Below are 26,771 nucleotides of genomic sequence, written 5' to 3' on the forward strand. Positions count from 1 at the left end.
CTTACCCCCCCCCCCCCTCAAACGGAACGGAATGTCGATCGGTCAAATTTTCATATTTCGGGAACAACAAAAAACAAAAAATGTCCTCTTACCCCCCCCCCCCCCCCCCCCCCCTACCCCGCTTATTCAGCGGCTGGCTGAGTCGTTGCGATATTTTTGGCCCGATTTCAAAATGTTAACCCCCCCCCCCCCTCTTCTATGTATAACATAATTATATAAATACTGGGTAGTACCAAAATCATACAAGTAAACTCATTACGAGAACGATTTTATTTTTACTGAGTGTTTATAATAAGCAACATAGTCGATTAAAATCGAGCAAATTTTGCATTTAATTGAATTCTGGGTTAGTTATATAATGTACAACAATGTATTGAAATAATATTTGCTAGAGGCAGCTACTTCTAGTACTATACCTAACACTAATCATAAACTAATTCAGTTCACAATTGTCAGATATCACCCCTACTCTGTACCATGTTTATATATATTTGATGAAGAAGAAAAAAAGCTTCGTGTAAACGTCGGACTAAAAGTTTGGCGTCTGAAGTTTATGACGCACTTTTCAAAGTACATGGAAATTTATTCTTGTAATTATTTCTATATGTTTAATAATTGATTTCAATCATGTGCACACAACTCTAAATTTTGTTTGTCGAGATTATGTCCCATTAAAATGGAATAACTGTGACCCGCCAAATTACTTTAACAATCTACCAAATAACTAACAGTCATCATTATCCACTTGATTTTGAAATGAAATTATTCATTGTCTCCGATTCTTTCTCACAACTATTATCATTCTATACTTCATTCCTAGACAATACAAGCCAACATGCACCTGGTCTACACGTTTTGTCATTTCAGATCCATTCACATGCAGAACCAAAGATTGAGACAAAAATCGGCAATAATTCATTCTTGAATATTATAAACTGTTTGGAAAGTGGAAAAAAAATGAAGCTTGCTACAGATTGACGCTAGATAATGTATGTCTTTGCCGGTACACGTTAATACTAAAGAACATCCGAACATACATAAATCATCAAACTTGCTACAGATTGACGTAGATGATGTACCGTATGTCTTTGCCGTACACGTTAATACTAAAGAACACCCAAACATACATAAATCATCAAACTTGCTACAGATTGACGTAGATGATGTACCGTATGTCTTTGCCGTACACGTTAATACTAAAGAACATCCGAACATACATAAATCATCAAACTTGCTACAGATTGACGTAGATGATGTACCGTATGTCTTTGCCGTACACGATAATACTAAAGAACATCCGAACATACATAAATCATCAAACTTGCTACAGATTGATGTAGATGATGTACTGTATGTCTTTGCCGTACACGTTTATACTAAAGAACATCCGAACATACATAAATAATCAAACTATACCTTTATTATTTCATTTTCTTTTCTCTTTTTACTTTTTTCACGATCGTTTTGATTTCATACTTTTTCATGTTTATTTTGTCATATTTTTAATGCGAGGACAAATATTTTCATTTCCCAGTAATCTTGTAATCCTGATGAAATATATCTGAATAAGTGAATGAATAAGAAATACACTTGGAAAAATCTCCCTGTTTTTGTGAATCCAACCTTGTACCCTATAATTATAACAAAATCCTAGTAACTGAATGTGTATATTATTTGTATTATATCACTTAGAGAGTAGGACATACCCTGCTATGAATGTTATACTTTTACCAAGTATAATAAGAAGATAATTCTGGTAGTAAGTCCACTTCCTAAAGTTCATACGCAAAGTTTTCATAGAGGGTTTCCCCATCTGTTGTCTTAGCCTGTACATGTTGTGTTTCCCCATCTTCACTCGCATTTCTTTCCTCTGTCTGTGTTTGCGATGGACACGCTGTGGCGCCAGCTTCGATTTCGGTTAACTCATACACGCTCTCTACGGCGGCAGGACGTGCAGCGCAATCCAAGTTCCCGTATGTATGCTCGTCAGCGCAAGGCAACTGTTCGTAATCGTTGGTTTGTATATACCCATTGATCAGCATATGGATTAATGCATACTCCTCCTGTAATTAGAATAACATATTATAAAATGCCTGTCAAGATTTCGCTTTATGCTCGAATGAAGTGTTTAAAAGTCGTCACCTCTTTTAGAATTACAATATGTGTTTTCTTTAACGATATTTGATCTGATAATGTAAGAATTGGAAGACAGATATCCCAGAAAGCCCATGTAGATATGTTTGATATATTATTAAACAAAAGATGATATAAATCAAGTGAGTATAAAATTGAAAGTATAATAATAAAACTAGAGTACATTAGAGAGGAGAGAAGGAAAACATAAAAACCTGCCTACATGAAACAGATTGTTTGGTTATATACACTATACAAATACTTAAATTATGACATTTCCTTGGACTTTCAAAATCTTTATACATTTATAAGGATACACAATTAGTCATAATTGTATCCCAAACGTTATAAGTATTGGATATAGTTAAATTTTAATCTTCTGTTAACTAACAGTATCCAGGCTCTTCGTCTCTATTTATTTCCGTTTTTTACAACAAAACAACAACAACATACATCATTATATTTAACTAACAGAAGGTGAGAAATTTAATTACGAAACAAATTCATGAAGTAGTATACATGCAAAAAAAAACAACAAAATTAATCTCAAAGTGATTGATGCTCTAATTCATATGGCTAAACACGAGGTCCACCTGGTTTATGTACGCAAGTGGTTAACAGTACTATAAAGTTTGAGCTAATAAATGTCATGTCTATACGGGATACTTTACCTCGGTTTGAACGAAGTGCATCCTATCATTCCGCATCATCTTGACCGTTTGGAAGACATTGACATCATCCTCGTCAAGTATCTGGGAGATGCACTCAAGAACAGTACAGAAGACTGCGGTGCGACCTACTCCATTCCTGCAAATAAAAAGATAAATAGGGTATTAAGTAAAAGTAAGACTTTTTTCCTAGTCACCTAAACAAATCTTCAAATTAAGGCTGAGGGCGGGATGCCAGTATCCAGGGCCCTTCGTCTCTATTTATTTCCGTTTTTTAAATGCATAAAACTACATAGATATATTTAACTAACGGAAGGTGAGGAATTTAATTACGAAACAAATTCATAAAGTAGCGTACATGTAGGTCTACACGTAGAAAGTTTAATACCTATGGTAACTTTGTAAAGGGCATTATATACACATTATGATGATGAAGTACTGGCCTCAAAACCGTAAACAGATCTGGCATTATTTTATCAACAGAAAAGTATCGTCACCCTGGACATTTTGATTTTTAGCAATGAAAAAAATTCAATATAGACTTCTATTAACTATTTCGAGACAGAGCACGTCGGTGTGTGTGTGCGCGTGCGTGTGTGTGTGTGTGCGTGTGTGTGTGAGGGGGTGTGCGTTAGTTAACACATTAACATCAGGAGAGACAATGAGTGGGGACGATTACTGATAGATCGTGTAGAATTGTAGATGGAAAGTCCTTTTAGTAGTGAGGTCCAACTGTCAACATTTGTCTTATTAGTATGTCCCATTTACAAACGGTTCCTAACATCGCGTTAACTCTTGAAATAGTACATATATATATATATATATATATATATATAAGAAAGTCTGGATATTCATATACTATTTCACTATCTGGACTTGCAAAATAGGCCTATCTGATGTATATTAAATTTGTTTTGGTCTGCATACTTACAAGCAATGCACTACGAGCGGTGACTCGTTTTGAGTAGAGTAGACCTCCCTCATTTCCTCTATGAGCTTTAGAATGGATCGTGCGCTCTTCTTCTGTTTGATCACATCGACGGGCCAATCTACAAACTGGTACTGCTCTACAACATGACGAACCTAACAAAATATTCATGAAATATGAACAAACTCATTATCAAAAATGGTTTGTACGTCACGGCCTCGTCCCGAATATTAAGTCTGAATCAGATATTTACAAATCTTTACAGTCTAAAAAATAAATGTCTTTTAAGGTTTTATTTTTAATGCAAATTGGTTTATCTAGCGATCTTCACGGCGATATTCATTCCTCGATTGAGTAAAGATGAACATGTCTTTGATGATACTAGCCGAATTCTACCTCCCCGTATCCCCTCTGTCCCTCTTTCTACCTTTCTCCATTTTTTCTCTTTCTTGAGATCTCTTGCTCGCGATGTCTCTTTCGTTCTCACTTTCTCTATAAAGTTCGATAGAGCGTTTTGACGTGTTATGTATCATTTCTAAAACACTGAAACTTCTCAGCCATTAAAATGGGGATTAACACCTTAAATTTTAGAGTGTAAAATATCTTGTTTAAGTGTTAAAGTGGGTGTTAAACTGGTCTACATATATATCCCATTCAAGAAGATTTTTAGACAGCTTTCTATAACATACTCAGCCAGTTGGGTAGCCGGGGGGCGATGGGGGCGGTCGCCCCACAAAAAAAAACGCAGACCAAAACAAAACAAAAAAGAGAAAGAGAGAAGAGAAGAGAAGAAAGTAAGAGGACGTAGGAGGAAAAAGGAGCAAAGAAACATTTTTGAAAATTAAGACAAGGATTAAGAGTCGAGAACGAATCGTCTTCTTTCTCTAATAATGTAATGAAACGTCATAGCTTCCGCGCTTCTTCACCTCCCTGTACTTACCCCCCCCCCCCCTGCTCCCTACCGCCCCCTAAAATAAAATCCTAGCTATGCGTGTTTGCTCCATTAACATGACTGCAGGATTTTCAAAGAAATTCGCCATGTTTCTTTACAATTCACCAAAGTACTTTCGATGTACGCTTTTCGGCAATTTTGTTTAGAGCAAACTAGCAATATCGATCAAATAAATAAAGAATCCCCAAAGTAAAACCTGTCAAGAACATGAGAAACAAAGCGAAACAAAACTAAACAAAAACAGTCCGTTACTCTTGATAATTGGTTTAAGTTTTAGAATACCTATATAGACCTAAACAGGATCGCATTAAGAGGACGCTTTACCTTATCTCCTCTAGAAACTTCCAATGTCCTTTGGATGAAGCCTTCCCTTTGGGTAATCGCCAATGTTAAGACAGAGAGATATCCAAAGGTCGCCATCCCATTGTCGAACCAGTACCGTGCACAGCTCTAGGAGAATGTTCCAAACAAATTTAAAGTCAAATAATTTCTTTATTAAAATCCCAACATGAAGAACTATTCCCAATTATCAGTTAACAAAGGATATTATAAATACATGCCAACAAGCCCCGCCTTACAATCTAGCCAAAAACTATACACCAAGGAAGGTTCTTCTAAATAGAAAGAAAGGCAATTTACAATACAGACGCGTTAAAACTGCTGAAATGTTATTTTATCGCATGTCATCTATACCAATACTCAGTATACATTGGTCTTTTTAAAAATTAATAAGGAACATGAAATCAAGATCAAAGATGGCAAATACGTTTAGGAATGTTTAAGCTTAACAACACGGTCTATGGAAGTCCCTTCTTTACATGTTCAATGCAGAAATATATCTATTACTATCTACTACATAATAATTGTTTCTATTTTCATTATTCGGAAGATAGCCCTACATGGCTAGAAAAAACAAATCAATTTTCATTCTTTTCATTCTTTTCAACGAACATTACAATCAGTAAATTAAATCTATGTTTATTATGTTGTTTTACTACACATAGATACCTTGTCTCGTTGATTATCATCATTCAGCATGATGATAGCCGTTGGTTGGTAGTCAAGTATCATTACCCAGAAATCAGCTACGGTGTTAGGCATAGGCATCTCAGTGGTTATGAACCGACCATGATTGCCCTAACCAAGATATAAATCGATCATAAAATTGCTTTTTAGGTTTTATAGGTAAGCGTTGGAACTCCTCTTTACAGGAGATTGAATTCCAACTAGCCTGAATTGATATTTATGACAAAGAGTGTTCGAGATGATAGCTGTTTTATTGGAAAAATAGTTCGTTTTGTCGTCAAATGAATAAAGACGAATATACTATCGTTTATCTTTATTGTCCTACCTGCAATTGCTAAAAGGCCCATATCATTGTCATGGCTTGAATCTTTGTAGTGATTCCCTTAAATTTTACAGTTTGCAGAAATGTTTCTTTCGGACCTCTCAGTTTGCTCAAAAATAGGTAAAAACAAAGGTAGGCGCAATCATCATCTAATTGAAAATGCCGTTATATAAAGAATGAGGCAAACTGTAATTTCTTACACACTACATTTACTCAAATAACTTGAAATAGTCATATTGACTAAATGAAGGTACATCAAACCAGATTGATTGACTCTAAACAGATGAACTTTAGATCATAAAGTAATTAAACGATTACAACTTACTCTCACGAAGCTAGCATTGATGAAATCTGAAGACTGAGTGTTAACTGAGCGCAGCATTACTCGATTCACTCGGCCTTTATTATAATTTGGAGAAAAAAGATTGAGCAATAGAAAATAATAAAATCATTGCTCAGACCTTCATTTCGGTAACCTATGTTTTAAACGATGATTTGCCCTAAGACTAGATGTTCTAATATCTCGAGTAGGTATATGTTATATAAAAACGCCGATACCTTTAAAAAAATCAGTTATTTCTCCAATTTGAAAAAAAATGTATTGCAATAATTGTGTTTACAATATAAAATGATATCATCTGATGTCAGTTTGAGATTTTTGTTTCAGAAAAAACATCTATTCTATGTTATCTCATTATCATCACATCACAGCATGTATATATTCCACATATACTAGATATCACTGTATTGTATGTAATCATTGTCGCGAATGGGAAGATGATGAATCTTTACTTGGAAGACTGTTGCCGTATCGACTCTTAGGTTTATTCTCTGCAGTGGTTCCATTTCTGATCATACTTGCAGGAGGGTCGGGGCACAGGATCTTGATGCTCTACACAGGAGACAGGAGAAAAGAAGGACAACAGACTTGTAAAATGATGATCTCTATTAACAAATAGTATTATTCTTTCTGAGGCAATTTGATCGACCCCAGCCCCCTCCAAAATAAAGAAGAAATAAGGGAAAGGGTCTCAGAGGAGTTTGTGGGTACTGAAAAAACACAATTTAAGGTTTGAGGGCACACGTTACGAGTATGCATGCTCCCGGCAAATTGTACGTGACTAATACAACCATTTATTCAGAGGTACTTTCAAATTATAAACTCATATTGTACCGACAGATTGTTGGGCGGAAACCCCGGGTGGAAACACACACCATTACGATATCTTTAGTAGAGATAGGGGAGAGGGGCAATCGATCAATAAAGGATGTATTTATGGTGGTGTATTTTACCTCAAACTGGACAGACATTCCTGTTCGCCTTCCTTTACTGTTGCGATCAATATCCTGAAGCCTTGCCAAACGAGACGTGAAATAGTTGACCGGGATAGCCGTATTCTCCGACAGTAAGTATTCAAGAACAGCCTCGTAAACAAACTTGTACTGCTCCTGTATTTAAAACAAAGTAGAAACATTATACAATCCTTGAACGACGTCCTTTTCGGATTGACTTGGTGTTCAGATGGTACTATTATGTGCTTTTCCATCGATTACTTGATTTTATACCTTTATTAGGCCTAACCGTACTTACTTTGCAATGTTCGTTTATTGCCATACAATTTGTGGTGATATAATTTATACTGAAAGTTCTTGGTACGCACGTGCGATGAATTCCTTCAAAGTTTCATTTGATTCGTCAGGAAGCAAAATCGTTATAGACGAGAGCTGAGAGGGAAGTTTGGGTCCCGCTGAAAGGCCAAACTCGGGTTGGCCTTTTTGTACAAATTGAACTTTCAATGTAAGCCTACTTTATAAGATATATCTGCTAACTAATTCTCTTATTATCAATTTTGATTTGATAATTAGAGGATTTTGAATCATTACCATGCCTAAAAAGGTGTTCGATCTTTAAAGCCCTTGCATGATATTGATTCATGACGCCACATAAAGCGTTTCATTTTCCTGACCTTTGTCTGCACCATGTTGGGTCGACTCTGCCTGATCTTCGACACGAAACCGAAGATATCCACTAGCTTGTTTCTCTTGGCTTCACTGACTACACTGTCAATGGTTATCAACACACCTGTTCTCCCAACACCAGCGCTAGGTGGGAATCAAATAAAGAATTTTTATGGAACGATCCCATAGTGTATGCAATGGCCGTAATTGTGGTAAGTGTTGCAGAGTCATTACTATGTGTAGAGTTGGTAGAGGAACCATCTTCTCTTCCACATGCATTGATTTGGTTAGGTTTTTCGTTTTGCCGTCTCTTTTTTCTTAATAAAGTCTGGATTACAATTTATTGTCATGATTATCATTTGACACAACATTCTGTTATCATACTTATATCAATTTAATTTGGTAAAAAGTTTTAAATTCTAGTAGAATGGAAATAATAAGAATCAAGAGTAGCGTGATATGGTATCACTATCGTCCTACACGTATTTCGGTTATTTGACAAAATAACGGGACTATAGTATTCTAATCATGGTTCGAGTTTTTGTTTCTGGTCCTTTCTTCTGTTATGGAGCTCTCACACTCTGCCGTGTAGGCCTACCGTCCACCTGCCGGGCTATTAAAAAAAAAAACAGAGTCCAGAACGTTGGGTTTTGAGCGAACTTGTCCCCGGCCGCAAAAAAAAATTCATAAAATTAATCTTTTCACCGTTTCGTTGCCATCTTCTGACCGTTCTCACCGGGCGCATACCGGGTGTTGAACGTTCTTCTACCGTCTTCACGGCCCAGATTGACTTTTGTTGAAAATTTTGGCCGTTTCCATACCGGGCCCATACCGGGTCTCGAACGTGTGCACCGGGTTTGTAGCAGCCACCTACCAGTCACTTAGCGTCCCCTCACCGCTCGGAGCGTCCTGTGAGCGAGTCCCTAGCCTATTGTCGATGCCCTCGCGCTGTTGGAGTCTCTAACTTCTGACGAGCGAAGCGAGTCAGAGAAACCGAGGCGCTTGCGCGGAGGGCCTCTTGACAAGTGATCTGAATTTCTTATGTTTTACTATGTTTGGCGAATATTCCGACCCAGCAGAATTCGGTGAAAGTCATCAAATCAGAGAGAGCTACTAAGACGATATATCTACCGCTCTGTGCGAATTCCCTCCGTGAGATAGCCTTTGAACAAGGCCACCTGTCTGATAGACGCCGAGCGACTAAAAAGAGACTAATCGCGAAAGCCCAAGTGAACGACAGAGCGAGAATCACAGCCAGTTAGCTTTTGGTAATCTGGTTTTGATTTCTTATGTTAACCTTTGTTTCCGACTGGAATACTCTACCGAAATAGTAGAACGTTGAGGAGTATCCCAGAAGAAGAAGAAGTAGCGTCCAATCACCAAACGTATCCTCGCATTACGTCAGCATATAGTATCCATCACACACACACACACACACACGGAGTAAACTGTACGTATAGTACAAACATGGACCTACTAAGTTAACTACTGACGTTCATAGTTCACACACACACACACACTGACGTTCGGGCTAAGACTGGGGGATCCGTTCTAATTGGTCAATAAATGCAATGCTATGAATAATTCATGCGGAGCAGTAATATCTACATTGCAAAAGGCTCTCGTGGCGGTCGCGCGTTCACCCTGGGTATCTAGACTCATCTCAGCCGCTTAGCCAGTGTCGCGAGGCCTTGTCAAAAGGCTATATTGGTACAACCAGTAGGTACCAGTAGATAGCTGGGCTAGGCTTCTCTCAAGGCACAATGATTTTTTGATAAAGTGTCGAATTAGGGTCTGTGCTTGCAGACTAGCCTAGTTGGGCAATCCCGAACACACACGTACACACACACAATCGCTGCGGTCTAGACATGCATAATTCAGTAGGAAATCGGGTCTCATGAATATATAATTCAGATCACTTGTCAAGAGGCCCTCCGCGCAAGCGCCTCGGTTTCTCTGACTCGCTTCGCTCGTCAGAATTTAAAGACTCCAACAGCGCGAGGGCATCGACAAGAGGCTAGCGAGTCCCCGGACTGCTGACGTCATGACACGACTGCCATAAATACCCCGATTAGAACGGCAACGGTCAGTCCGCTCTCCATTTTTCATCACCGTTCTGTAACGGGTTATGAGCGTGTTGTGACCGTTTTCTTAACGTATTCATACTGTCCTCATACCGTTCAACACCGTCCTCTTGCCGCTTACTTGCGGCCGGTGCCAGCCGGCCAAAGTTTTGAACATGCCCAAAACTTTCGCCGGGTCCCACGGGGTGTAAATAAGCGCCAACGCCCTATTAACGTGTTGCCCGCTTTGATAACGAACCACCGTGTGCCCTCGCCGTTCTCCACCGTCCGCAGACATTTTCGCGCACGGTGGCACACGGTAGGCCTACACGGCAGAGTGTGAGAGTCACTTTAGGGATTTACCGCCGCCAAGGTCAAATGATTCTACGGGCATTTAAAATTCAGACCTTGGTCCTTTCCATTTTTAGACTAACCTGCAGTGAATGAACAATAGAGAGTATTCTGTCCATGTTTCTTTTATACCTCAGAGATGGTACTGGACCATGTACATTGTAACCGTCAAAGTGCCACATGGTATAATGTTTTTACCATGGTTACTATGGTACTTTTTATAACTATGGTTCTGACATGATACTACCGTGGTAAAACCCTCACAACGTCCCATGGTAAAACCATGGTAGTACGATTGTAGCAGGAAAAACATATTTACCATGTACTTTCTTATAAGGCAAGGTCATACGATTCTACAGGCGTTTTAGCATTCAGACCAAAGATCCTCGATGGTTAGACTTACCTGCAGTGAATGAGCAATGGAGAGTTGTTCTGTTCATGATCCTTCCTCACCTCAGAGATGAAGTCAAGCAGAGAGGACATGTTCCTTGGAACATCTCTGTTGATACGAGTTTTTCCCAATTTGACATTGTGACGTCAGAAGCGGGGTTTTTAGGTGGATTCTGCATTCAGGTCGTAGAGGGCGGGATTTGATTCTGTGGAGCTACTGATTTACGTTACACTGAATGTTTATTACACTGAAAAGTCTACTGTTAATTTTGTTTTCCTGAGACAGCCCAATGTTGTAAGTAGAAAATCACTGCATATTATGATAGCTCAATATTTACTCTTTTGCCTGATGTTAATGGTGATTATAATGGTGGATTGATGTGATGTATGAAATAAGATTAGAATCATAGAACATCCATACGTTTTGAATGTAAATGTACCACATATAAGTTTTGGTGTAAGTAGCGTATAAGATAATTCATGCTGGAAAAGTACGAAATATCCAAGTAAGGTTATGATATTATGAATGAGCAAGAAGCTCTATTAATGTATGACAGAATACGATTATGACTTAATTATGAACAGAAGATGATGGTCTAAATTTAGTTAGCTAGGGAAAGTGGCAGTTGAGGTAAAAGGGAAATTTTAGCACAAAATGACAGAAAGTAGGTCGGGTCAATTTGCATGACAAGGGTAGGCATACAGAATATGGAGTGAATATTTTGATACAGGCATCAAGGATAACAATGTCATTTATAGTTATTATTCGGTGCTACAATGTCATTTATAGTTATTATTCGGTGCTATGCTTTTGGAAGACAGTTTGTTGCATCAAACTTGATTGTTTAATTGCGTGATGCATATGTATATCAGCCATGCTGATAATTTGTTTTATCTGTTCTATCTTTTATTAAAGGTTGAACCACTCATTGGTATCATCGCAAGGGCATTGTTGTCGAGTCGTCATTGCAGTTGGGCTTAGTAATACTCATAACGTCACCGTTCCTACATCAGTTCAACAACAGCTTCCAGGTCCACATCAGACTACAGACAGGCTGTTACAATGAGTACTGTTGGACAAAAGAATGCCAAAGGAGACCCTGAGGGTGGAGTCCGTCCTGAAGATTCGGCCAGCCAGTGTGGGAGTACTACATCTTCAGTGCGACTGCGGACTATGGCACGTAGAGCTGCTTTAGCTGTTGAGGCTGAAGCACTGAAACAGAAGATGGCGCTGGAAAAGGAGGAGTTAGCTTTGAGACAGCGTAAAGCTCAGCTAGATATGGATACCAGGATGAAAATATCTGATGCTGAAACACAAGTCTATTTGAATGAAGCGGATAGGCTATTGTCGGATGAAGCTAGTGCTCCTCAGAAACATCCAGTTGAAGTGAATGAAACGTTGGCTTATCCGCTGGACTCTGGAACGCCAACGCCAACCCAGGTTGAACAGAGTACGAAGCCAACAGAGGCTTTGTTGCTGCAGATTTTGCAGGAGGGACAGAAACAACAGAGGCAATTATTGGAGTCTCTTAATGTGCCTCAAACACAAATGATGACGTATGATGGTAACCCTCTTAAGTTTTGGGAGTTTTGGAGGGCGTTTGAGAACTCAATAGACTGTACAAGTATTCCGGACAGTGCCAAACTGACCCGTCTTCTATACTACTGCGAAGGAGATGCCCGCAAAATCTTGCAGCCTTGTAGTATTATGCCATCTGGCGAAGGGTATATGAGGGCGAAGGCCATGCTACAAGAGAGATTTGGTACACCCTTCATGATAGCTGATGCATGGATCAGGAAAGTGACAGGAGGGCGGAAGATCACCGGACGGGACAAGAGGGCCCTAAGAGAATTCGCAGATGAACTGCAAGTTTGCTCACTGACTTTAGATGCCATGGGTTACATTGGCGATTTGTCACCACAGTTAGTCCTTGTCCAGATAGTTGAACGACTACCACTATACTTATGCGGGAGATGGCTGAGTGTGGTACGAAGAATCAGGCGAGAGGATAGACTTCCTAACATATTTGACCTGGTGGATTTTGTCCAAGGTGCAGCCGATGAGGAGAATGATCCGGTCTACGGAAGGCTTCTTACCAAGGATCAGGGCGGTAGAGGCACCTCCCAGAACAAGAAGTCGACAGGACTGAAGAAGGGTGCTTTCTCCACGACAGCCACAGGCAATGATGTGACACCACAGCTGTGTGTGATATGCAAGGAATCGCACAGTCTGTTTGGCTGTGACAAGTTCAAACGAATGCAGCTAGATGACCGGCTGAAACTGGTGAGGGAAAACAGGCTTTGTTTTAACTGTTTGGAGAAGGGACACATGTCGAGATACTGTAAACTAAAGAGGGTATGTTCAGTGTACGGATGCAACAGGAAACATACTAAGTTTCTCCATCAGCAGAAACCAGAACAACCTCAGCAAGCACAAGAGGAAGCTGTTAGTCCTTCACCTGAGAAGATTGAGAGTCATGTCACAGGGGCCGGGAACATGAAGGTGCTATTGCCAATCGTTCCTGTCTGGGTTTATGCGGCAGGCAGTAATATTGGTGTAGAGACTCTAGCACTGTTGGATTCAGGCTCGACAAGTACCTTTTGTACTAAGAAGTTGGCAGCAAGAGTGAAGGCAAGTGGATTGTCCAGTATAGTGTCTGTCTCAACTCTGGAAAGAGCCAACAGCGAACTTCAGACCAGTGTTGTAAGCCTGAAAGTTGCAGCAAAGTCATCATCCAGGATGGTGAATCTCCCTAAAGTCTATACCAAGACTGACATTAACATTAATCCAGATCACATGCTAAAGAAGGAGGATGTTGACAAACTCCAACATCTCACAGATGTCGACTTTCCATCGACTACCAAACTGCAGGTGGATCTGCTGATTGGGCAAGATTATCCAGAGCTTATTTGTCCCCTCGAGATACGACGTGGTGAGCCAAGAGACCCTTATGCAGTAAGGACAGTGCTGGGGTGGACCCTGAATGGGCCGGTTCAGAGTGATGGTAGGAGGATGGCTGTGACGTCACACTATATCTCAGATGAAATATCCCTTGAAGACCAATGTAAGCTGTTTTGGTCTCTAGAAGGCATTGAAACCCTCCATTGTGATGCTAAAGGAATGTCAGTCAAGGACCGAGAGGTATTGAAGCTATGGGAGGACAATGTGGTAATGAATGGAGGTCACTATCAACTGCCCATACCATTCAAAGAACGACCCCCGCCACTTTGTGACAATAGATGGATGGCCCAGCAGAGACTCCATTCACTTAGAAGACGACTTCTCAGGGGTACGGCAATGCATGCTAAGTATACACAGGGCATGGCTGACCTAGTTGCCAAGGGCTACGCCGAGGAAGTTGATGAAACTCAACCGCCAAATGGAACTTGTTGGTACCTACCACATCACCCAGTGATAAATCCGAAGAAGCCAGACAAACTTCGGATTGTGTTTGATTGTGCTGCCAAGTGCTTAGGAGTTGGTCTGAACGATGTGGTGATGCAAGGGCCGGATCTGACCAACAAGTTGACTGGTGTACTTCTTCGATTTCGTCGAGCACCAATTGCCATCATGGCTGATGTGGAAGCCATGTTCCACCAGGTAACAGTCCATCCAGATGAACGAGATGTACTTCGCTTCTTGTGGTGGCCTGATGGAAGAGTGGATGAAGATCCTAAGACCTACAGGATGTGTGTGCACCTGTTTGGGGGCACATGGAGCCCCAGCTGTTGCTCGTTTGCCATGCGGCAAACAGCAAAGGACTATGGAGATCAGTGCAATACACAAGCACCAAGAGTAGTAGAGATGAATTTCTACGTAGACGACTGCCTGGTCTCTGTTGAAGAGGAAGATGAAGCTATAAGACTGGCAGCAGAATTGAGAACCTTGTTGCAGAAGGGTGGATTTCGACTCGCTAAGTGGATGAGTAGCAACACAAGAGTTCTGCAAACCATACCAGTACAAGATCGGGCCAAGCAAGTGGTTGGACTCGACCTGAACTTTGATGCCCTACCAATAGAGCGTGCACTTGGTATGATATGGGATGTAGAAAGAGATAGCTTTGTCTACAAGATACAGGTGAAGGACAAGCCTTTAACACGAAGAGGACTCTTAAGTGTTGTTTCTTCTGTCTACGACCCTTTGGGATATGCTAGCCCATTTGCACTGAGAGGGAAGTTGATTCTTCAGGAGTTGACCCGGAAGAAGCTGAACTGGGATGAGCCTATCCCTGACAGTGATGCAAAGAAATGGAAGGCTTGGATTGAGGAACTTCCACAGATGGAAGGAGTTGAAGTCAGTAGATGTGTCAAGCCTCACGACTTTGGCAGGGTAACTGATTACGAGATCCACAACTTCTCTGATGCATCTGAAGTAGCCTACGGGGCTGTATCATATCTAGTGATGAGGAATGAGGAAGGAGAGGTGCATAGCAGTATCATCATGGCCAAGTCACGCCTTGCTCCAGTAAAGACCGTTACCATACCTCGACTAGAATTGATGGCAGCTACACTTGCTGTGAATATGGATGTCGTGATAAGAGGAGAGCTAGACCTGCCTGTGAAGAAATCATACTTTTGGACTGACAGTATGATAGTGTTGCACTACATAAAGAATGAACATAGAAGGTTCCGTGTCTTTGTGTCAAACAGGGTGGCTATGATACACAATGCCACAGAGATAGACCAATGGAGACATGTTGGCACAACGGAGAATCCGGCGGACATCGTATCCAGAGGCATGTCACCGTCTAATCTGAAAGATGAGGAGAAGTGGTTTGTGGGACCAGCCTTTCTACAACAGCCGGAGGAGAGATGGCCCACATGTCCCATAGAGAAGGATGGGATCAGAGAGGACGATCCAGAGGTGAAGCCTGTAGTCCAGATCTTTGCTACAAGTGAGGGCAAGAAGTGCATCGACCAGCTCTTCATGCACTATTCTTCCTGGACGAGACTACGCAGAGCGGTAGCTTGGTGGCTGAGGTTAAAGGAAACCCTTAGAAGGAATGTAAAGAATTGTACTCCAGTTAAAGAATTGAGCAGACACTTGACAGTGGAGGACTTGAACTATGCTGAAAATGCCATCTTTCAGCATATTCAGACCGAGTCATTCGATGAGGAGATGACAACCTTAAGGGAGAGAGTTAGAGATCCACAGGGACGAGAGAGACCTGTGAAGAAGGGGTCGAGGCTTGCAAGGTTGGATCCTGTTTTGCAAGATGGTCTACTGAGGGTAGGAGGCAGGCTTGGACGAGCACATATCCCAGACACTGCAAATCATCAGGTGATACTGCCTAGAAGGCATCATGTGTCAGCACTGTTGGTATGGCACATACACGAGAAGGTTGGACATCAAGGCCAAAATCATGTTTTGGCAGAACTCAAGCAGTACTACTGGATTCTGGGAGCTGGGGTCCTGGTGAGAGGCTTGTTAAGCAAGTGTGTAACTTGTCGTCGCTACCAGGCCAAGGTCGGCAAGCAGAAGATGGCTGATCTACCTGCCTTCCGGGTAGTAGCTGATGAGCCAGCATTTACACATGTGGGGATGGACTACTTCGGTCCTTATGAGATCAAGTGTGGGCGCTCTGTAAGAAAGAGATACGGCGTGATATTCACATGCATGACAACTAGAGCCATCCACATCGAGGTTGCCAACTCTCTAGACACCAGCTCATGCATTGATGCCATCAGACGCATGATAAGCAGGAGAGGACCAATAAAGAGGTTGGTCTCGGACAATGGCACCAATTTGGTAGGCGCTAAAGCTGAGCTGAGGAAGGCACTGAGTGCTTGGAACGTTGATGAAATCTCAAACTTCACGGCTAATCACAGTATAGATTGGAGTTTCAACCCACCAGGGGCCTCACATCATGGCGGTGTGTGGGAGAGACAGATAAGAACGATCAGGAAAGTACTGCATGCTCTTCTCAACGAGCAGTATTTAAGGACATGTCAGTCGGAGGAGCAGCTTCACACTCTGATGTGCGAGGTAGAGGCAATCATCAACAGCAGGCCTCTTACTCGTGTCTCTGATGATCCTGGAGATCTGGAAGTCATCACGCCCAGCAGTCTGCTACACATGAAGCAGACCTCAGCACCACCTCCGAGTAAGTCCACTGAGGGAGATGTCTTCGCCAGGAGACGTTGGAGGCAGATGCAGTACCTGGCTGATCTCTTTTGGAAGAGGTGGATTAGGGAGTATCTACCTAGTCTACAGCAACGTCAGCGGTGGCAGCAGCCTGAACGCAATCTTCAGGTTGGTGACGTGGTTCTCATCGCAGACGGAACTGTGCCGAGGTGTTGCTGGCTGATGGGACGCGTTTTAGAAGTGTACCCTGGTAAGCGGGGATATGTACGTAGCGTGAAGGTTAAGACTGCAACGTCGACACTCGTCAGACCCATCGCGAAGCTTTGTTTACTTCTTGAACAAGAGGAATCGCGATAGACGACTTCGAGAAGTTAGCCATTTTATTTGTTGTTTTTAGAGCTGATACAAAATAATTCCAGTTCAATTCAAGATAGGGATTACTTTAGGTAGCGTTGAGCAAGAAACATTCAACTTCTGTGGACACAGCATCTAGTTTAGGGAGCATTGAGCATGAAACATTCAACTTCTGTGGACACAGCATCTAGTTTCGCATAAATGGATTCGGTTTAGATTCGCTTCAACAAGAAGAGACTTTACTACAGTGATATTATACAGATACTTTGTGTTTCGTAGTGACTTGCTGAAATGTTTAATTGAATTGAAGCATAACTCATTTCTAGTTAGAATTCAGTTTCTAAAGATAGTATTCTGATGGTAATACAATAGTTTGTAATCAGAAGATAAGGAAAGAAATACAGGTAGTATGTCCTTATTGTCATATTATTAGTGTTCTGCTATTCGGTAAGGACATATGTTTCCATAGCAACCACCTTTTTTTGGATTTAAAGGGACTGTATTTATCGAAGTCTTGAAATTTCAAGAGAGTGACAGTTTTGTTATAGATGTTGGCAGTGAAAGGTTTGGTAAATTCAAAGTATTCGGTTAATTTAAGGGGCCGGGATGTTGATACGAGTTTTTCCCAATTTGACATTGTGACGTCAGAAGCGGGGTTTTTAGGTGGATTCTGCATTCAGGTCGTAGAGGGCGGGATTTGATTCTGTGGAGCTACTGATTTACGTTACACTGAATGTTTATTACACTGAAAAGTCTACTGTTAATTTTGTTTTCCTGAGACAGCCCAATGTTGTAAGTAGAAAATCACTGCATATTATGATAGCTCAATATTTACTCTTTTGCCTGATGTTAATGGTGATTATAATGGTGGATTGATGTGATGTATGAAATAAGATTAGAATCATAGAACATCCATACGTTTTGAATGTAAATGTACCACATATAAGTTTTGGTGTAAGTAGCGTATAAGATAATTCATGCTGGAAAAGTACGAAATATCCAAGTAAGGTTATGATATTATGAATGAGCAAGAAGCTCTATTAATGTATGACAGAATACGATTATGACTTAATTATGAACAGAAGATGATGGTCTAAATTTAGTTAGCTAGGGAAAGTGGCAGTTGAGGTAAAAGGGAAATTTTAGCACAAAATGACAGAAAGTAGGTCGGGTCAATTTGCATGACAAGGGTAGGCATACAGAATATGGAGTGAATATTTTGATACAGGCATCAAGGATAACAATGTCATTTATAGTTATTATTCGGTGCTACAATGTCATTTATAGTTATTATTCGGTGCTATGCTTTTGGAAGACAGTTTGTTGCATCAAACTTGATTGTTTAATTGCGTGATGCATATGTATATCAGCCATGCTGATAATTTGTTTTATCTGTTCTATCTTTTATTAAAGGTTGAACCACTCATTGGTATCATCGCAAGGGCATTGTTGTCGAGTCGTCATTGCAGTTGGGCTTAGTAATACTCATAACGTCACCGTTCCTACAATCTCGATCAGGCCATTTGGTGTAGTGGAACTGATTGAGAAATCTCTGAGTCTTTGCTTTGCCCTAGACAAAAAAAGATGTGCCAAACACATACCAAACATATCCATCTATAAACCTTTTTAGACTTGTATGCCTGCAACAATGTTTTCAGTGGGTTTTCAGTATTTAACTCGTGTATAAATTATTTCTGATTTTTTATGAAATTTATGATTTATTATCACAAAGTTATTGTGACTGATTCTCCATCCTCTATCATATATCTACATAGCGGTTTCGCTTAATTGAAATTATTGATTGTATTGCTTTTGCCCGACATCATTAAGCCAATAACTTCTATAATGAACCATGGTCATCATTAAATTAAACGACTATAGTACCTTTCGCAGGACAAATGATCGCTTTGATCCGCCACTGCACTTCTCCACAGATTCCAACTCCACGGTAATGTCACCGAACAGAAGAGGAGTTGCGCTCGTTTCCGGCCAGTACTGACGACACTTGATCTAATGCGTCGAAGGAAAATGGAAATTGAATATTACTAACATTTGGATATCTATCTTTGAGACTTCCATCCTCAAAAAAGTTACCCAAACCCTGGAGAACCATGTTTAAGATGTTAAGAGCCTGGCCACCATCACTGAGTAGCAAACGCCATGTATGGAATAGCTCAAACAAAAGGGTAGTAGCGGAAGAGGGCACTTGCCGCTACACAGGGAACAAGGGGATTTCCTAATCATACTATATTCTTGAAATAAAAGGGAAAAATAGCAGCACTTTTAGGATAACCCCATCACGAAAGTTGACCAGGAATCCGTTAGTTTACCAACTCTTCAACAATGTGATTGTGATTGGTTGATGGTATAACTTGAATGCTTAGAAGTACATTCTATGTGTATACTTGTAAATAAGCAGCCGGCAGATGGCTTTTAGTTCTCTTTGAGGTACTTGGCAATGAGGATTATTGCCTTACCAAAGGGCACTAACACATCGACTTGGTTTTGAACCCATGATCTCACAGTTACGAGACAACAGCAAACGTTTCTTGGCTAATCATAATCTTACCCCATAACCTACATAACCCTAATCCTCTACGTTTGTCGTCCACGTACATAAATCCAGTTGTTGGCGGGGATATTCTATCATTAAATCCCACCACATTTTTTGTTTAATGACTAATGTCTGTGAACGTGATAAATCTGACATTTCCACGAATAATAGTAAGCTTCTACATGTATAAATGTGAAAGGTTGGTGCTATTTTATTTACTTCATGCTAAACTTTTTGTTTCTGTATAATAATTTGTATAACCCACTTATTCAAGTGGAATATAATTTATGTCTAATGGAATCGAATAAAGATCATGGTGAAAAAACATGTTGTAATAATACGTACCTTGTTTCCTTCGCTAAGGTTTGTAACCATGGCAATAGTCGCCACATTCTCCTGCCAGATCATCCTCCAGAAATCATCCATAGAGGCCTTGTTCGGTCCTTGCAAATCATGAAAAGTAAGTCATTCCAAAACTTTCTTATATCAAATACGACTAAGAAGCAAAACAAAGCATAACTATACACGGAAAACCTGAGGTACGTAAGACAGAATCGAAGGTGAAATATGAGGAATCTAATAAAAGCAGAGTTTTTGTTTGTATAGATTCCTTCAAATTTCGATCAGCCTTAAAAATAAACATTTATAACATTAACATAACAAACGGAGCATCAAGCAAATTATTTGGCAACATACTGTAGGTCACGATTAGGATGGCTTTGTCTACACATTTCGTTTAATTATCTGTTTTGGGGATGTCTTGTCTTTTTTGGTTGTACTCGAGTTCTATTTTGGAAGAATTTTGATATGGGGATAGTTTCAAACAATACATTTCTTTATGTCTGCCTTTCCTCTAAACTGTTTACATGACAACTGGGTGTGTTTTTGTTGGTATAAGCCTATATCCTGTATTCTTCATGTGAGAAATATTCGAACTTGAACTTTTCGTTTCAACATTTTAATTTGTAACTAAAAATTCGGATTACAAAGATGATACACAACTAAATGCGGGAATTTCGATCCCAAAATGTGTGCTAAATGTTTCCAGCGAAGTCGCACGTAAACTCAACTTCTAAAACCTAATCACTAATAGCTAATTTGAATTTGGGATCAAGAAATATAGGTGTCTCATCAAATAATATTCATCAGGAAAAAGTAACAGTGTCATCTTGGAATTATACATCGGCAATTGCATCAAAATAATGATGATTTCATTACCTTGTGATGCAATGTACCTCCGAGGATGTTGGAAGCTCTGCCGGAGAAAGGAGAATGTGGTGACAATAGACGTACAAACAAAGTAAGTATTGTAACGAAATACATTATTCCATAACTTTATATTTATATACTATATAGAAAATGAATATCCATCATAGCAAACATTTTGATTAATACCATACAAACATGTTTGGTATGTTTTGTGTCATCAGTTCTGCTTATATTTCAATTACAAAGAAAATGAAGAGCAGACTTTGTTTCTTTTATAAAGGTAATGTTAAGAGTCGGTCGTGCACCTACTGTAAAGTAATTCAAAGTAGAATAAATGCAGATTCTATTTTTGAATGGTTAAGTATGAGATGGAAATTAATATGTGTAATCATTTTGCTGATAATCAATACTAAAAAGCATTGTACACGGTTGTGGTAACGTGTGACTCAGTACGACAATCGATTAGTTTGGACGAGAAAGCTAACAGTCAGGCCAATTTCTTTACATTTACCGGCGCTCTGACGTACAGATGTGCGTGCGAAAATTATTATTGAATTTTATGATAAATTTATCATTTAAACATATGTTGTTCGTCCTTCTCAAAAGAGAAGATGACAATTTTCATGACTTGCTCTATCAGACATGTGCGTTTGGAGGTGATTATAGAGGAAAATCCGAGCTGGGCGAGCCTAAGTATGATTGCACAGTGAGGGCAAGACCAATGTGCCAAAAGGGTTTTGGGCTGAGAGTTGTTGCTTGTACTGTACGCTTACAGGAATGAAAGATGCGTTGAAGTAATCCGAATCTGGGTCATCATTGAGTATCGCCAGTTGTACCCTCGATGAGTCATCTAGATATAAGATGGACATATTAACTCATAATCAGACTGTATATGGTTACGGCGTTCTACAACTGAAATAATTATAATCATAGTAATAATAATTTCGGATAATTTTAAAGCGCACACATCCACCACGCAACGTGCTCAAGGTGCACGAACATTACCTCGACTCTGAAAGGGTACCGATTTCGGTGCTCACAGCAATCAGGGAATTCCTTCCTACCGGTACCCATTTTAATATCTGGGTGGAGAGAGGAAAATGTACGTTGACGTCTTACATTATGGATTCAAATTATGTGATTCATAGTCCCACGACGTTTTCACTAGATCACGACGCAAAAAGGCCTGTATGGTCCACACCATTCTGCGACATTCTATTTGTCTAGTTAGTCTATATGATTAGTTATTTTGGAAGGCTTTATGTTTTGAATTGATTCAGTTCGAAGCTTTTGTACAAAGCAGTTATTTTACCCCACTTTGATTATGCTGATGTAGTATGGTCTACCTCGAAAAAAGACACGGTTGAATAGGTTACAGAAATTGCAGAATCGTGCTGGAAGAATAATATTGAAAATAAATGTTTAGAACATAGGTCTGTGCATACAATTCATGACGTTCAGGACTGACTGGGAGACTCTACGCAATCGCCAAATAAATCACATTTATTTCTTGATGTAAAAAATTATGCATAAGGCTCCACTCTTTTTTTTTCAATGAATAGAATACTGCTTGAGAAATGGCAACAAGATGACCTTATCTAGGCCGAATACAGAATACTGCAAACGTACTCTTGTATAGGCCTATCGTGGTAGTAAACTGTACAATTACTTACCTCGTAATGTTTGAAAATTAGATAACTTTGGATTGTTTGAGAAAGAAGTAAAAAATTACCCCTATAAAATATTGAATAATTTATGTAGCCTAGAAATTTAACTGTAATCTTTAAGTTCATTTTATTTCCCGAAAAATATACCCTTCAATAAAATCGAAATTAAATTAAGCTAGGTTCCATGGTTCCATGGATGTGTTTTATTATCAATATTATTATTATCAATAATTAATCAATTTATTGTCGTTAATTTGGGATCCCGAGGAAGAACAGATTATCTTTGACAGTTGATCTGAAGCGGGTGATCCCTTAATGTTCGTTTTTTTTGCCTTATATAATAGTTCTGTAATATATTTGAGTGTTTTATTTCTTTATGTGTTATGTTTGTATTTCATATTTCATTATCGTAAATGACGACTGGTAACAACTGTTTAAGATATAAAATCATTGTTCTGTGGACTAAGACAAATTTTCAGATCTTACACTAAAACCAATCTTATCGATCAATAACATGGAACTCTTTTTGCTGATATTACTTACTAGTTAGGCCTACTTACATGGCAGGATGTTCTTGTATCTGTTCTTCTCAAAGTTTATTTGTTTCTTGGCAACGGTTTGCGGATAGATATTTGCTTCCGGCAAGTCCTTTGTTAAAATAAAAATTCAATTGAAATTAATAATTAGTTAACAAAGTAAGCTATTAAGTTCATGTTATGAATATGAGAGTGAAAGGACATTTTCAAGAGTCAACGTTGAATATATTATTTGTTCAGTGGGTCCCGCAATCCTGCTTCGTGGGGGCATTAGATTTTCCAGGTACATAGAATGCAGGACAACGCGGCCGCCAAAAGGAGAATGGTCGGGGTTCTTTTTTCCCTTTTTCTCCATCCCTTCATTTTTTAGTCAAACAAGAGCAACTGGGGGGGGGGGGCACACGTGCCTCCTTTCCGATCCATTTAGCTACGCAAAATAATCCATTAAGATTAAGAGTCTTTCATAGTTTCCGTTTCAAATCACTTACATTGAATTCCTCTTGAAAGAAAGTGGAATGCCTGTTCTTCTGAACGAAAGCAGGGAAGTCAGACAATGGTATCGGCTGGCGCTCCATAGGACCACTCTCTGGAGAACTAACGGATAGTACCCCGGCATCCTCGCGATCCATCGCCTGTGGTGATACTGTTGCAAGTGTCAAGCGTTTGGGAGTAATAGGGGGTCTCTCTAGGGTTCGTGAACTTTTCTTCTGAACGGAAGCAGGGAAGTCAGTCAATGGTATCGAGTTAAGCTCCTTTGGACCACTCTCTGTAGAACTGACGGATGGTACCCCGGCATCCTCGCGATCCATCGCCTCTGATGATGCTGCTGCATGTGTCCAACGTTTCGGAGAAACAGCGGGTCTCCCTGGGGGTCGTGAGGAGATCGACGGCGATGGGCCAGATCGTCCCAGTTCTTCATCTGTCTCTGCGCACATCGAAGTCGGGAACAAGAAGAGAAAGAGAAGGAAATGGCCAGGAAAAGAATAGGAAAAGGGTTACTCTTTACATGAAATAATCGAGATTTATCTCTAGGATTTTGCTCAATTTGCTAATTGGCATAATAATAGGCAAAGCATTTCACATTGCATTCAACTGGCGCGTTTCCCAAATCTTAATTTCAACCAAGGTTATCTATCCAACAATGCCAGTTTAACGTAGCGGTAGAATTCTCCTCTGTAAACACAACCATAAATGTCTTTCGAATCGGCTAAATGGAAAATATCTAATGTAACGTACAATCAATTAGGTTATTTCTATGTCACCCGAGGGACGCACTGAACAATCTTTTAGGAAAATAGAAAGCGTTACTACTGTATGTACCATTATGACTATCATCTTCTTATACCTACCCAGTTCTTCATGGGGTGTATAGTCGTTATGTGCAGGCTGTAGAGGAGGTGAGCGTTTACCAACGCTGTCACGTCGGTTTCTGAAAACGAATGAAAACAGATCCCATATTATAATCTTTAAAGGGATTAGATATGATATTTTAGACGCAATTCAAATCTAGATTTATTGTTATTACAACTTATTCCATTTCGAAAATGTGGTACAAATTAACATGTTTGGTCAGAATATTGTTTATTCCCACTAACTGTAATGGAACCATGACAGCAGGAGCATTATAGTTAAGAAACAAATTTTTAAGTGATCGATGTTAAAATAGAATTTTGAATCGCAATTTGACTATTTCTCATAAAAGGACTTTTTGAATTCTTCTATTTGAATAAGTCTCCAAGGTATATACTTTTTTTATCAGATATTTCCTCTTAGAATACAAGTTGATTTTGCCGTGTCTATTTTAAAGTGACAAATGCGACCTTTGTCTATTAAAGCACTTTGTAAAATCGAATTCGACCTCTTTATCTCTCCGAAGTCTATAAGAATATTGTCTATTATATATATATATATATATATATATATATATATATATATTTATAATAATTTGTTTATTTAAAGATTATTTTTACTTGCAATAATTGGTTCAATATTTCAAGTAACTGTTTAAGGTTGTTCATCCATCTATTATCATTTATTTATATATGTATATAACTTTAGGTATGAACAATAATGTTAACTTTATATTTTATCATTTTTATTGTACATTATTTTGTATGATCATTCCTGTTTTTATGCACATTTTATTTTAAACATTGTATTATTAGTCCCTGGACTACTGCATTGTACATGTTGATATTAATAAACCGTTAATAAACCGAAATTGAATTGAATTGAATTGAATAAAGTTTGTCAGTAGAGTTCTAGCTATCAATATTCATCGGAAACGGTATTCCTCAGAGAGTAAAATAATGTATATTTATATAGAAATAAACATGTATATATATATATATGTAATGCAGGAACATGCCAGCCTACCCCTTCCCCCATACCTTTTTCTCCGTAACAACAGGACGATGATAACAATAAGACACAAAATGATTAACAATCCTCCAGCGGCGCCGCCAGCGATATGATCTATGGCCGCTATGGTCACTGTTAATTATTAAAACAAATACATTAAAACAATAGCTCTCTCAGTTGAGACTATCTCGTTAAACATGAGTATTATAGAAATTAATTTTTTTTTTTAACGAGACAAATGATCAGCAACGAGAAGATAAGTTTAACATACTGTTATGGCGTATGTAAACATCATATAAAACAAGGAAGGTGGGTATTCCAGGAGTTATGGATCCAAAAGAATATTTTAGATAATATTTAGGAAAATGCTTGAAATTTTGTTGCCCAATGCCATCCATACTAATTTTTAATTTTCCGATTTTTGTATGCAAAAGCTGAATCGTTATGTAAATACATTTTTTAAGTTATTTATCAGGCACGCATTTATTTGAAGAGGATTTTTGGTGTAAATCCTGTTTGGAGGTCTGTGACTTAACAAAATAAAGCAATACTCCTAATCAACCAATCTCCCGTTTGATATATTTTCAAATGCTACAATGAGACTGCAAATCCCACTTTTTGAAAGTAAGTACATTTCATATCCACATTACTCAGTTACTTGAATTAAATCATTATATTATATCGACCGACAAAACGAATGATTATTCTGTGGAAAAGCTGTTAGATACAAAAAGTAAATAAAACTGAAGAACTCACATAACTCCTGGGTCTTCACACTGAAAGGGGCTCCTCGATCTCCTTCTCCTTTCGGACCTTCCCGAATCACCGCGATTTGAATCTCGTAGTTTGTCCCTTCTTCGAGACCAGTGATGTTGTACTCCAACAAGTCTAATCCTTCACTAGTCACTTCCCTCCTACCTCTTGAAGACCCAGTATTCAAAGATCCATCTGATAGCAAGGTAGCGCTGTGTGTCTCGTTCCCATCTTTAGTATGAACGTAGACTATGTAGCCAGTAATGGGACCATCACCTGCATCGATGGAACGGTTCCAGGGTCTCCAAGAGATGACGACCCAGTAATGACTGGATGCAACTAACGTAGGTAGTAAAGTTAAGATTGGCAGCTCTGTTTTTTAGGGGAAAAGAGAACACTGGTCAAGAGTGAAACCTTCATCGATATTTTAATAATTTGGTTTCCATCAAAAAGCAAAAAC

The 26,771-nt window shown here is 39.3% G+C and overlaps 1 protein-coding gene across 1 annotated transcript in view; it reads right to left on the reverse strand.

Annotated features, from left to right (window-relative positions):
* Positions 1-203: 203 nt before the first annotated feature.
* LOC100887861 (receptor-type tyrosine-protein phosphatase alpha) overlaps positions 204-26,771 on the reverse strand; it is a 28,002-nt gene continuing 1,434 nt past the window's right edge. The window contains exons 3-22 of the mRNA XM_030996602.1: positions 26,315-26,683; positions 25,588-25,690; positions 24,547-24,626; positions 23,686-24,122; positions 23,222-23,309; positions 21,768-21,844; positions 21,004-21,040; positions 20,131-20,228; positions 19,116-19,241; positions 18,741-18,801; positions 10,806-10,899; positions 7,997-8,132; positions 7,323-7,478; positions 6,822-6,921; positions 6,355-6,428; positions 5,690-5,818; positions 5,006-5,131; positions 3,733-3,884; positions 2,805-2,940; positions 204-2,063 (exon numbers count right to left, since the gene is read on the reverse strand). Of these exons, the coding sequence (XP_030852462.1) occupies positions 1,773-2,063; positions 2,805-2,940; positions 3,733-3,884; positions 5,006-5,131; positions 5,690-5,818; positions 6,355-6,428; positions 6,822-6,921; positions 7,323-7,478; positions 7,997-8,132; positions 10,806-10,899; positions 18,741-18,801; positions 19,116-19,241; positions 20,131-20,228; positions 21,004-21,040; positions 21,768-21,844; positions 23,222-23,309; positions 23,686-24,122; positions 24,547-24,626; positions 25,588-25,690; positions 26,315-26,683 (2,870 nt within the window). The 3' untranslated portion in view covers positions 204-1,772. The remainder of the gene's footprint in view (positions 2,064-2,804; positions 2,941-3,732; positions 3,885-5,005; positions 5,132-5,689; positions 5,819-6,354; positions 6,429-6,821; positions 6,922-7,322; positions 7,479-7,996; positions 8,133-10,805; positions 10,900-18,740; positions 18,802-19,115; positions 19,242-20,130; positions 20,229-21,003; positions 21,041-21,767; positions 21,845-23,221; positions 23,310-23,685; positions 24,123-24,546; positions 24,627-25,587; positions 25,691-26,314; positions 26,684-26,771) is intronic.

Source organism: Strongylocentrotus purpuratus, unplaced genomic scaffold (assembly GCF_000002235.5).
Source record: "Strongylocentrotus purpuratus isolate Spur 01 unplaced genomic scaffold, Spur_5.0 spur5_scaffold_3, whole genome shotgun sequence".
NCBI lineage: Eukaryota > Metazoa > Echinodermata > Echinoidea > Camarodonta > Strongylocentrotidae > Strongylocentrotus > Strongylocentrotus purpuratus.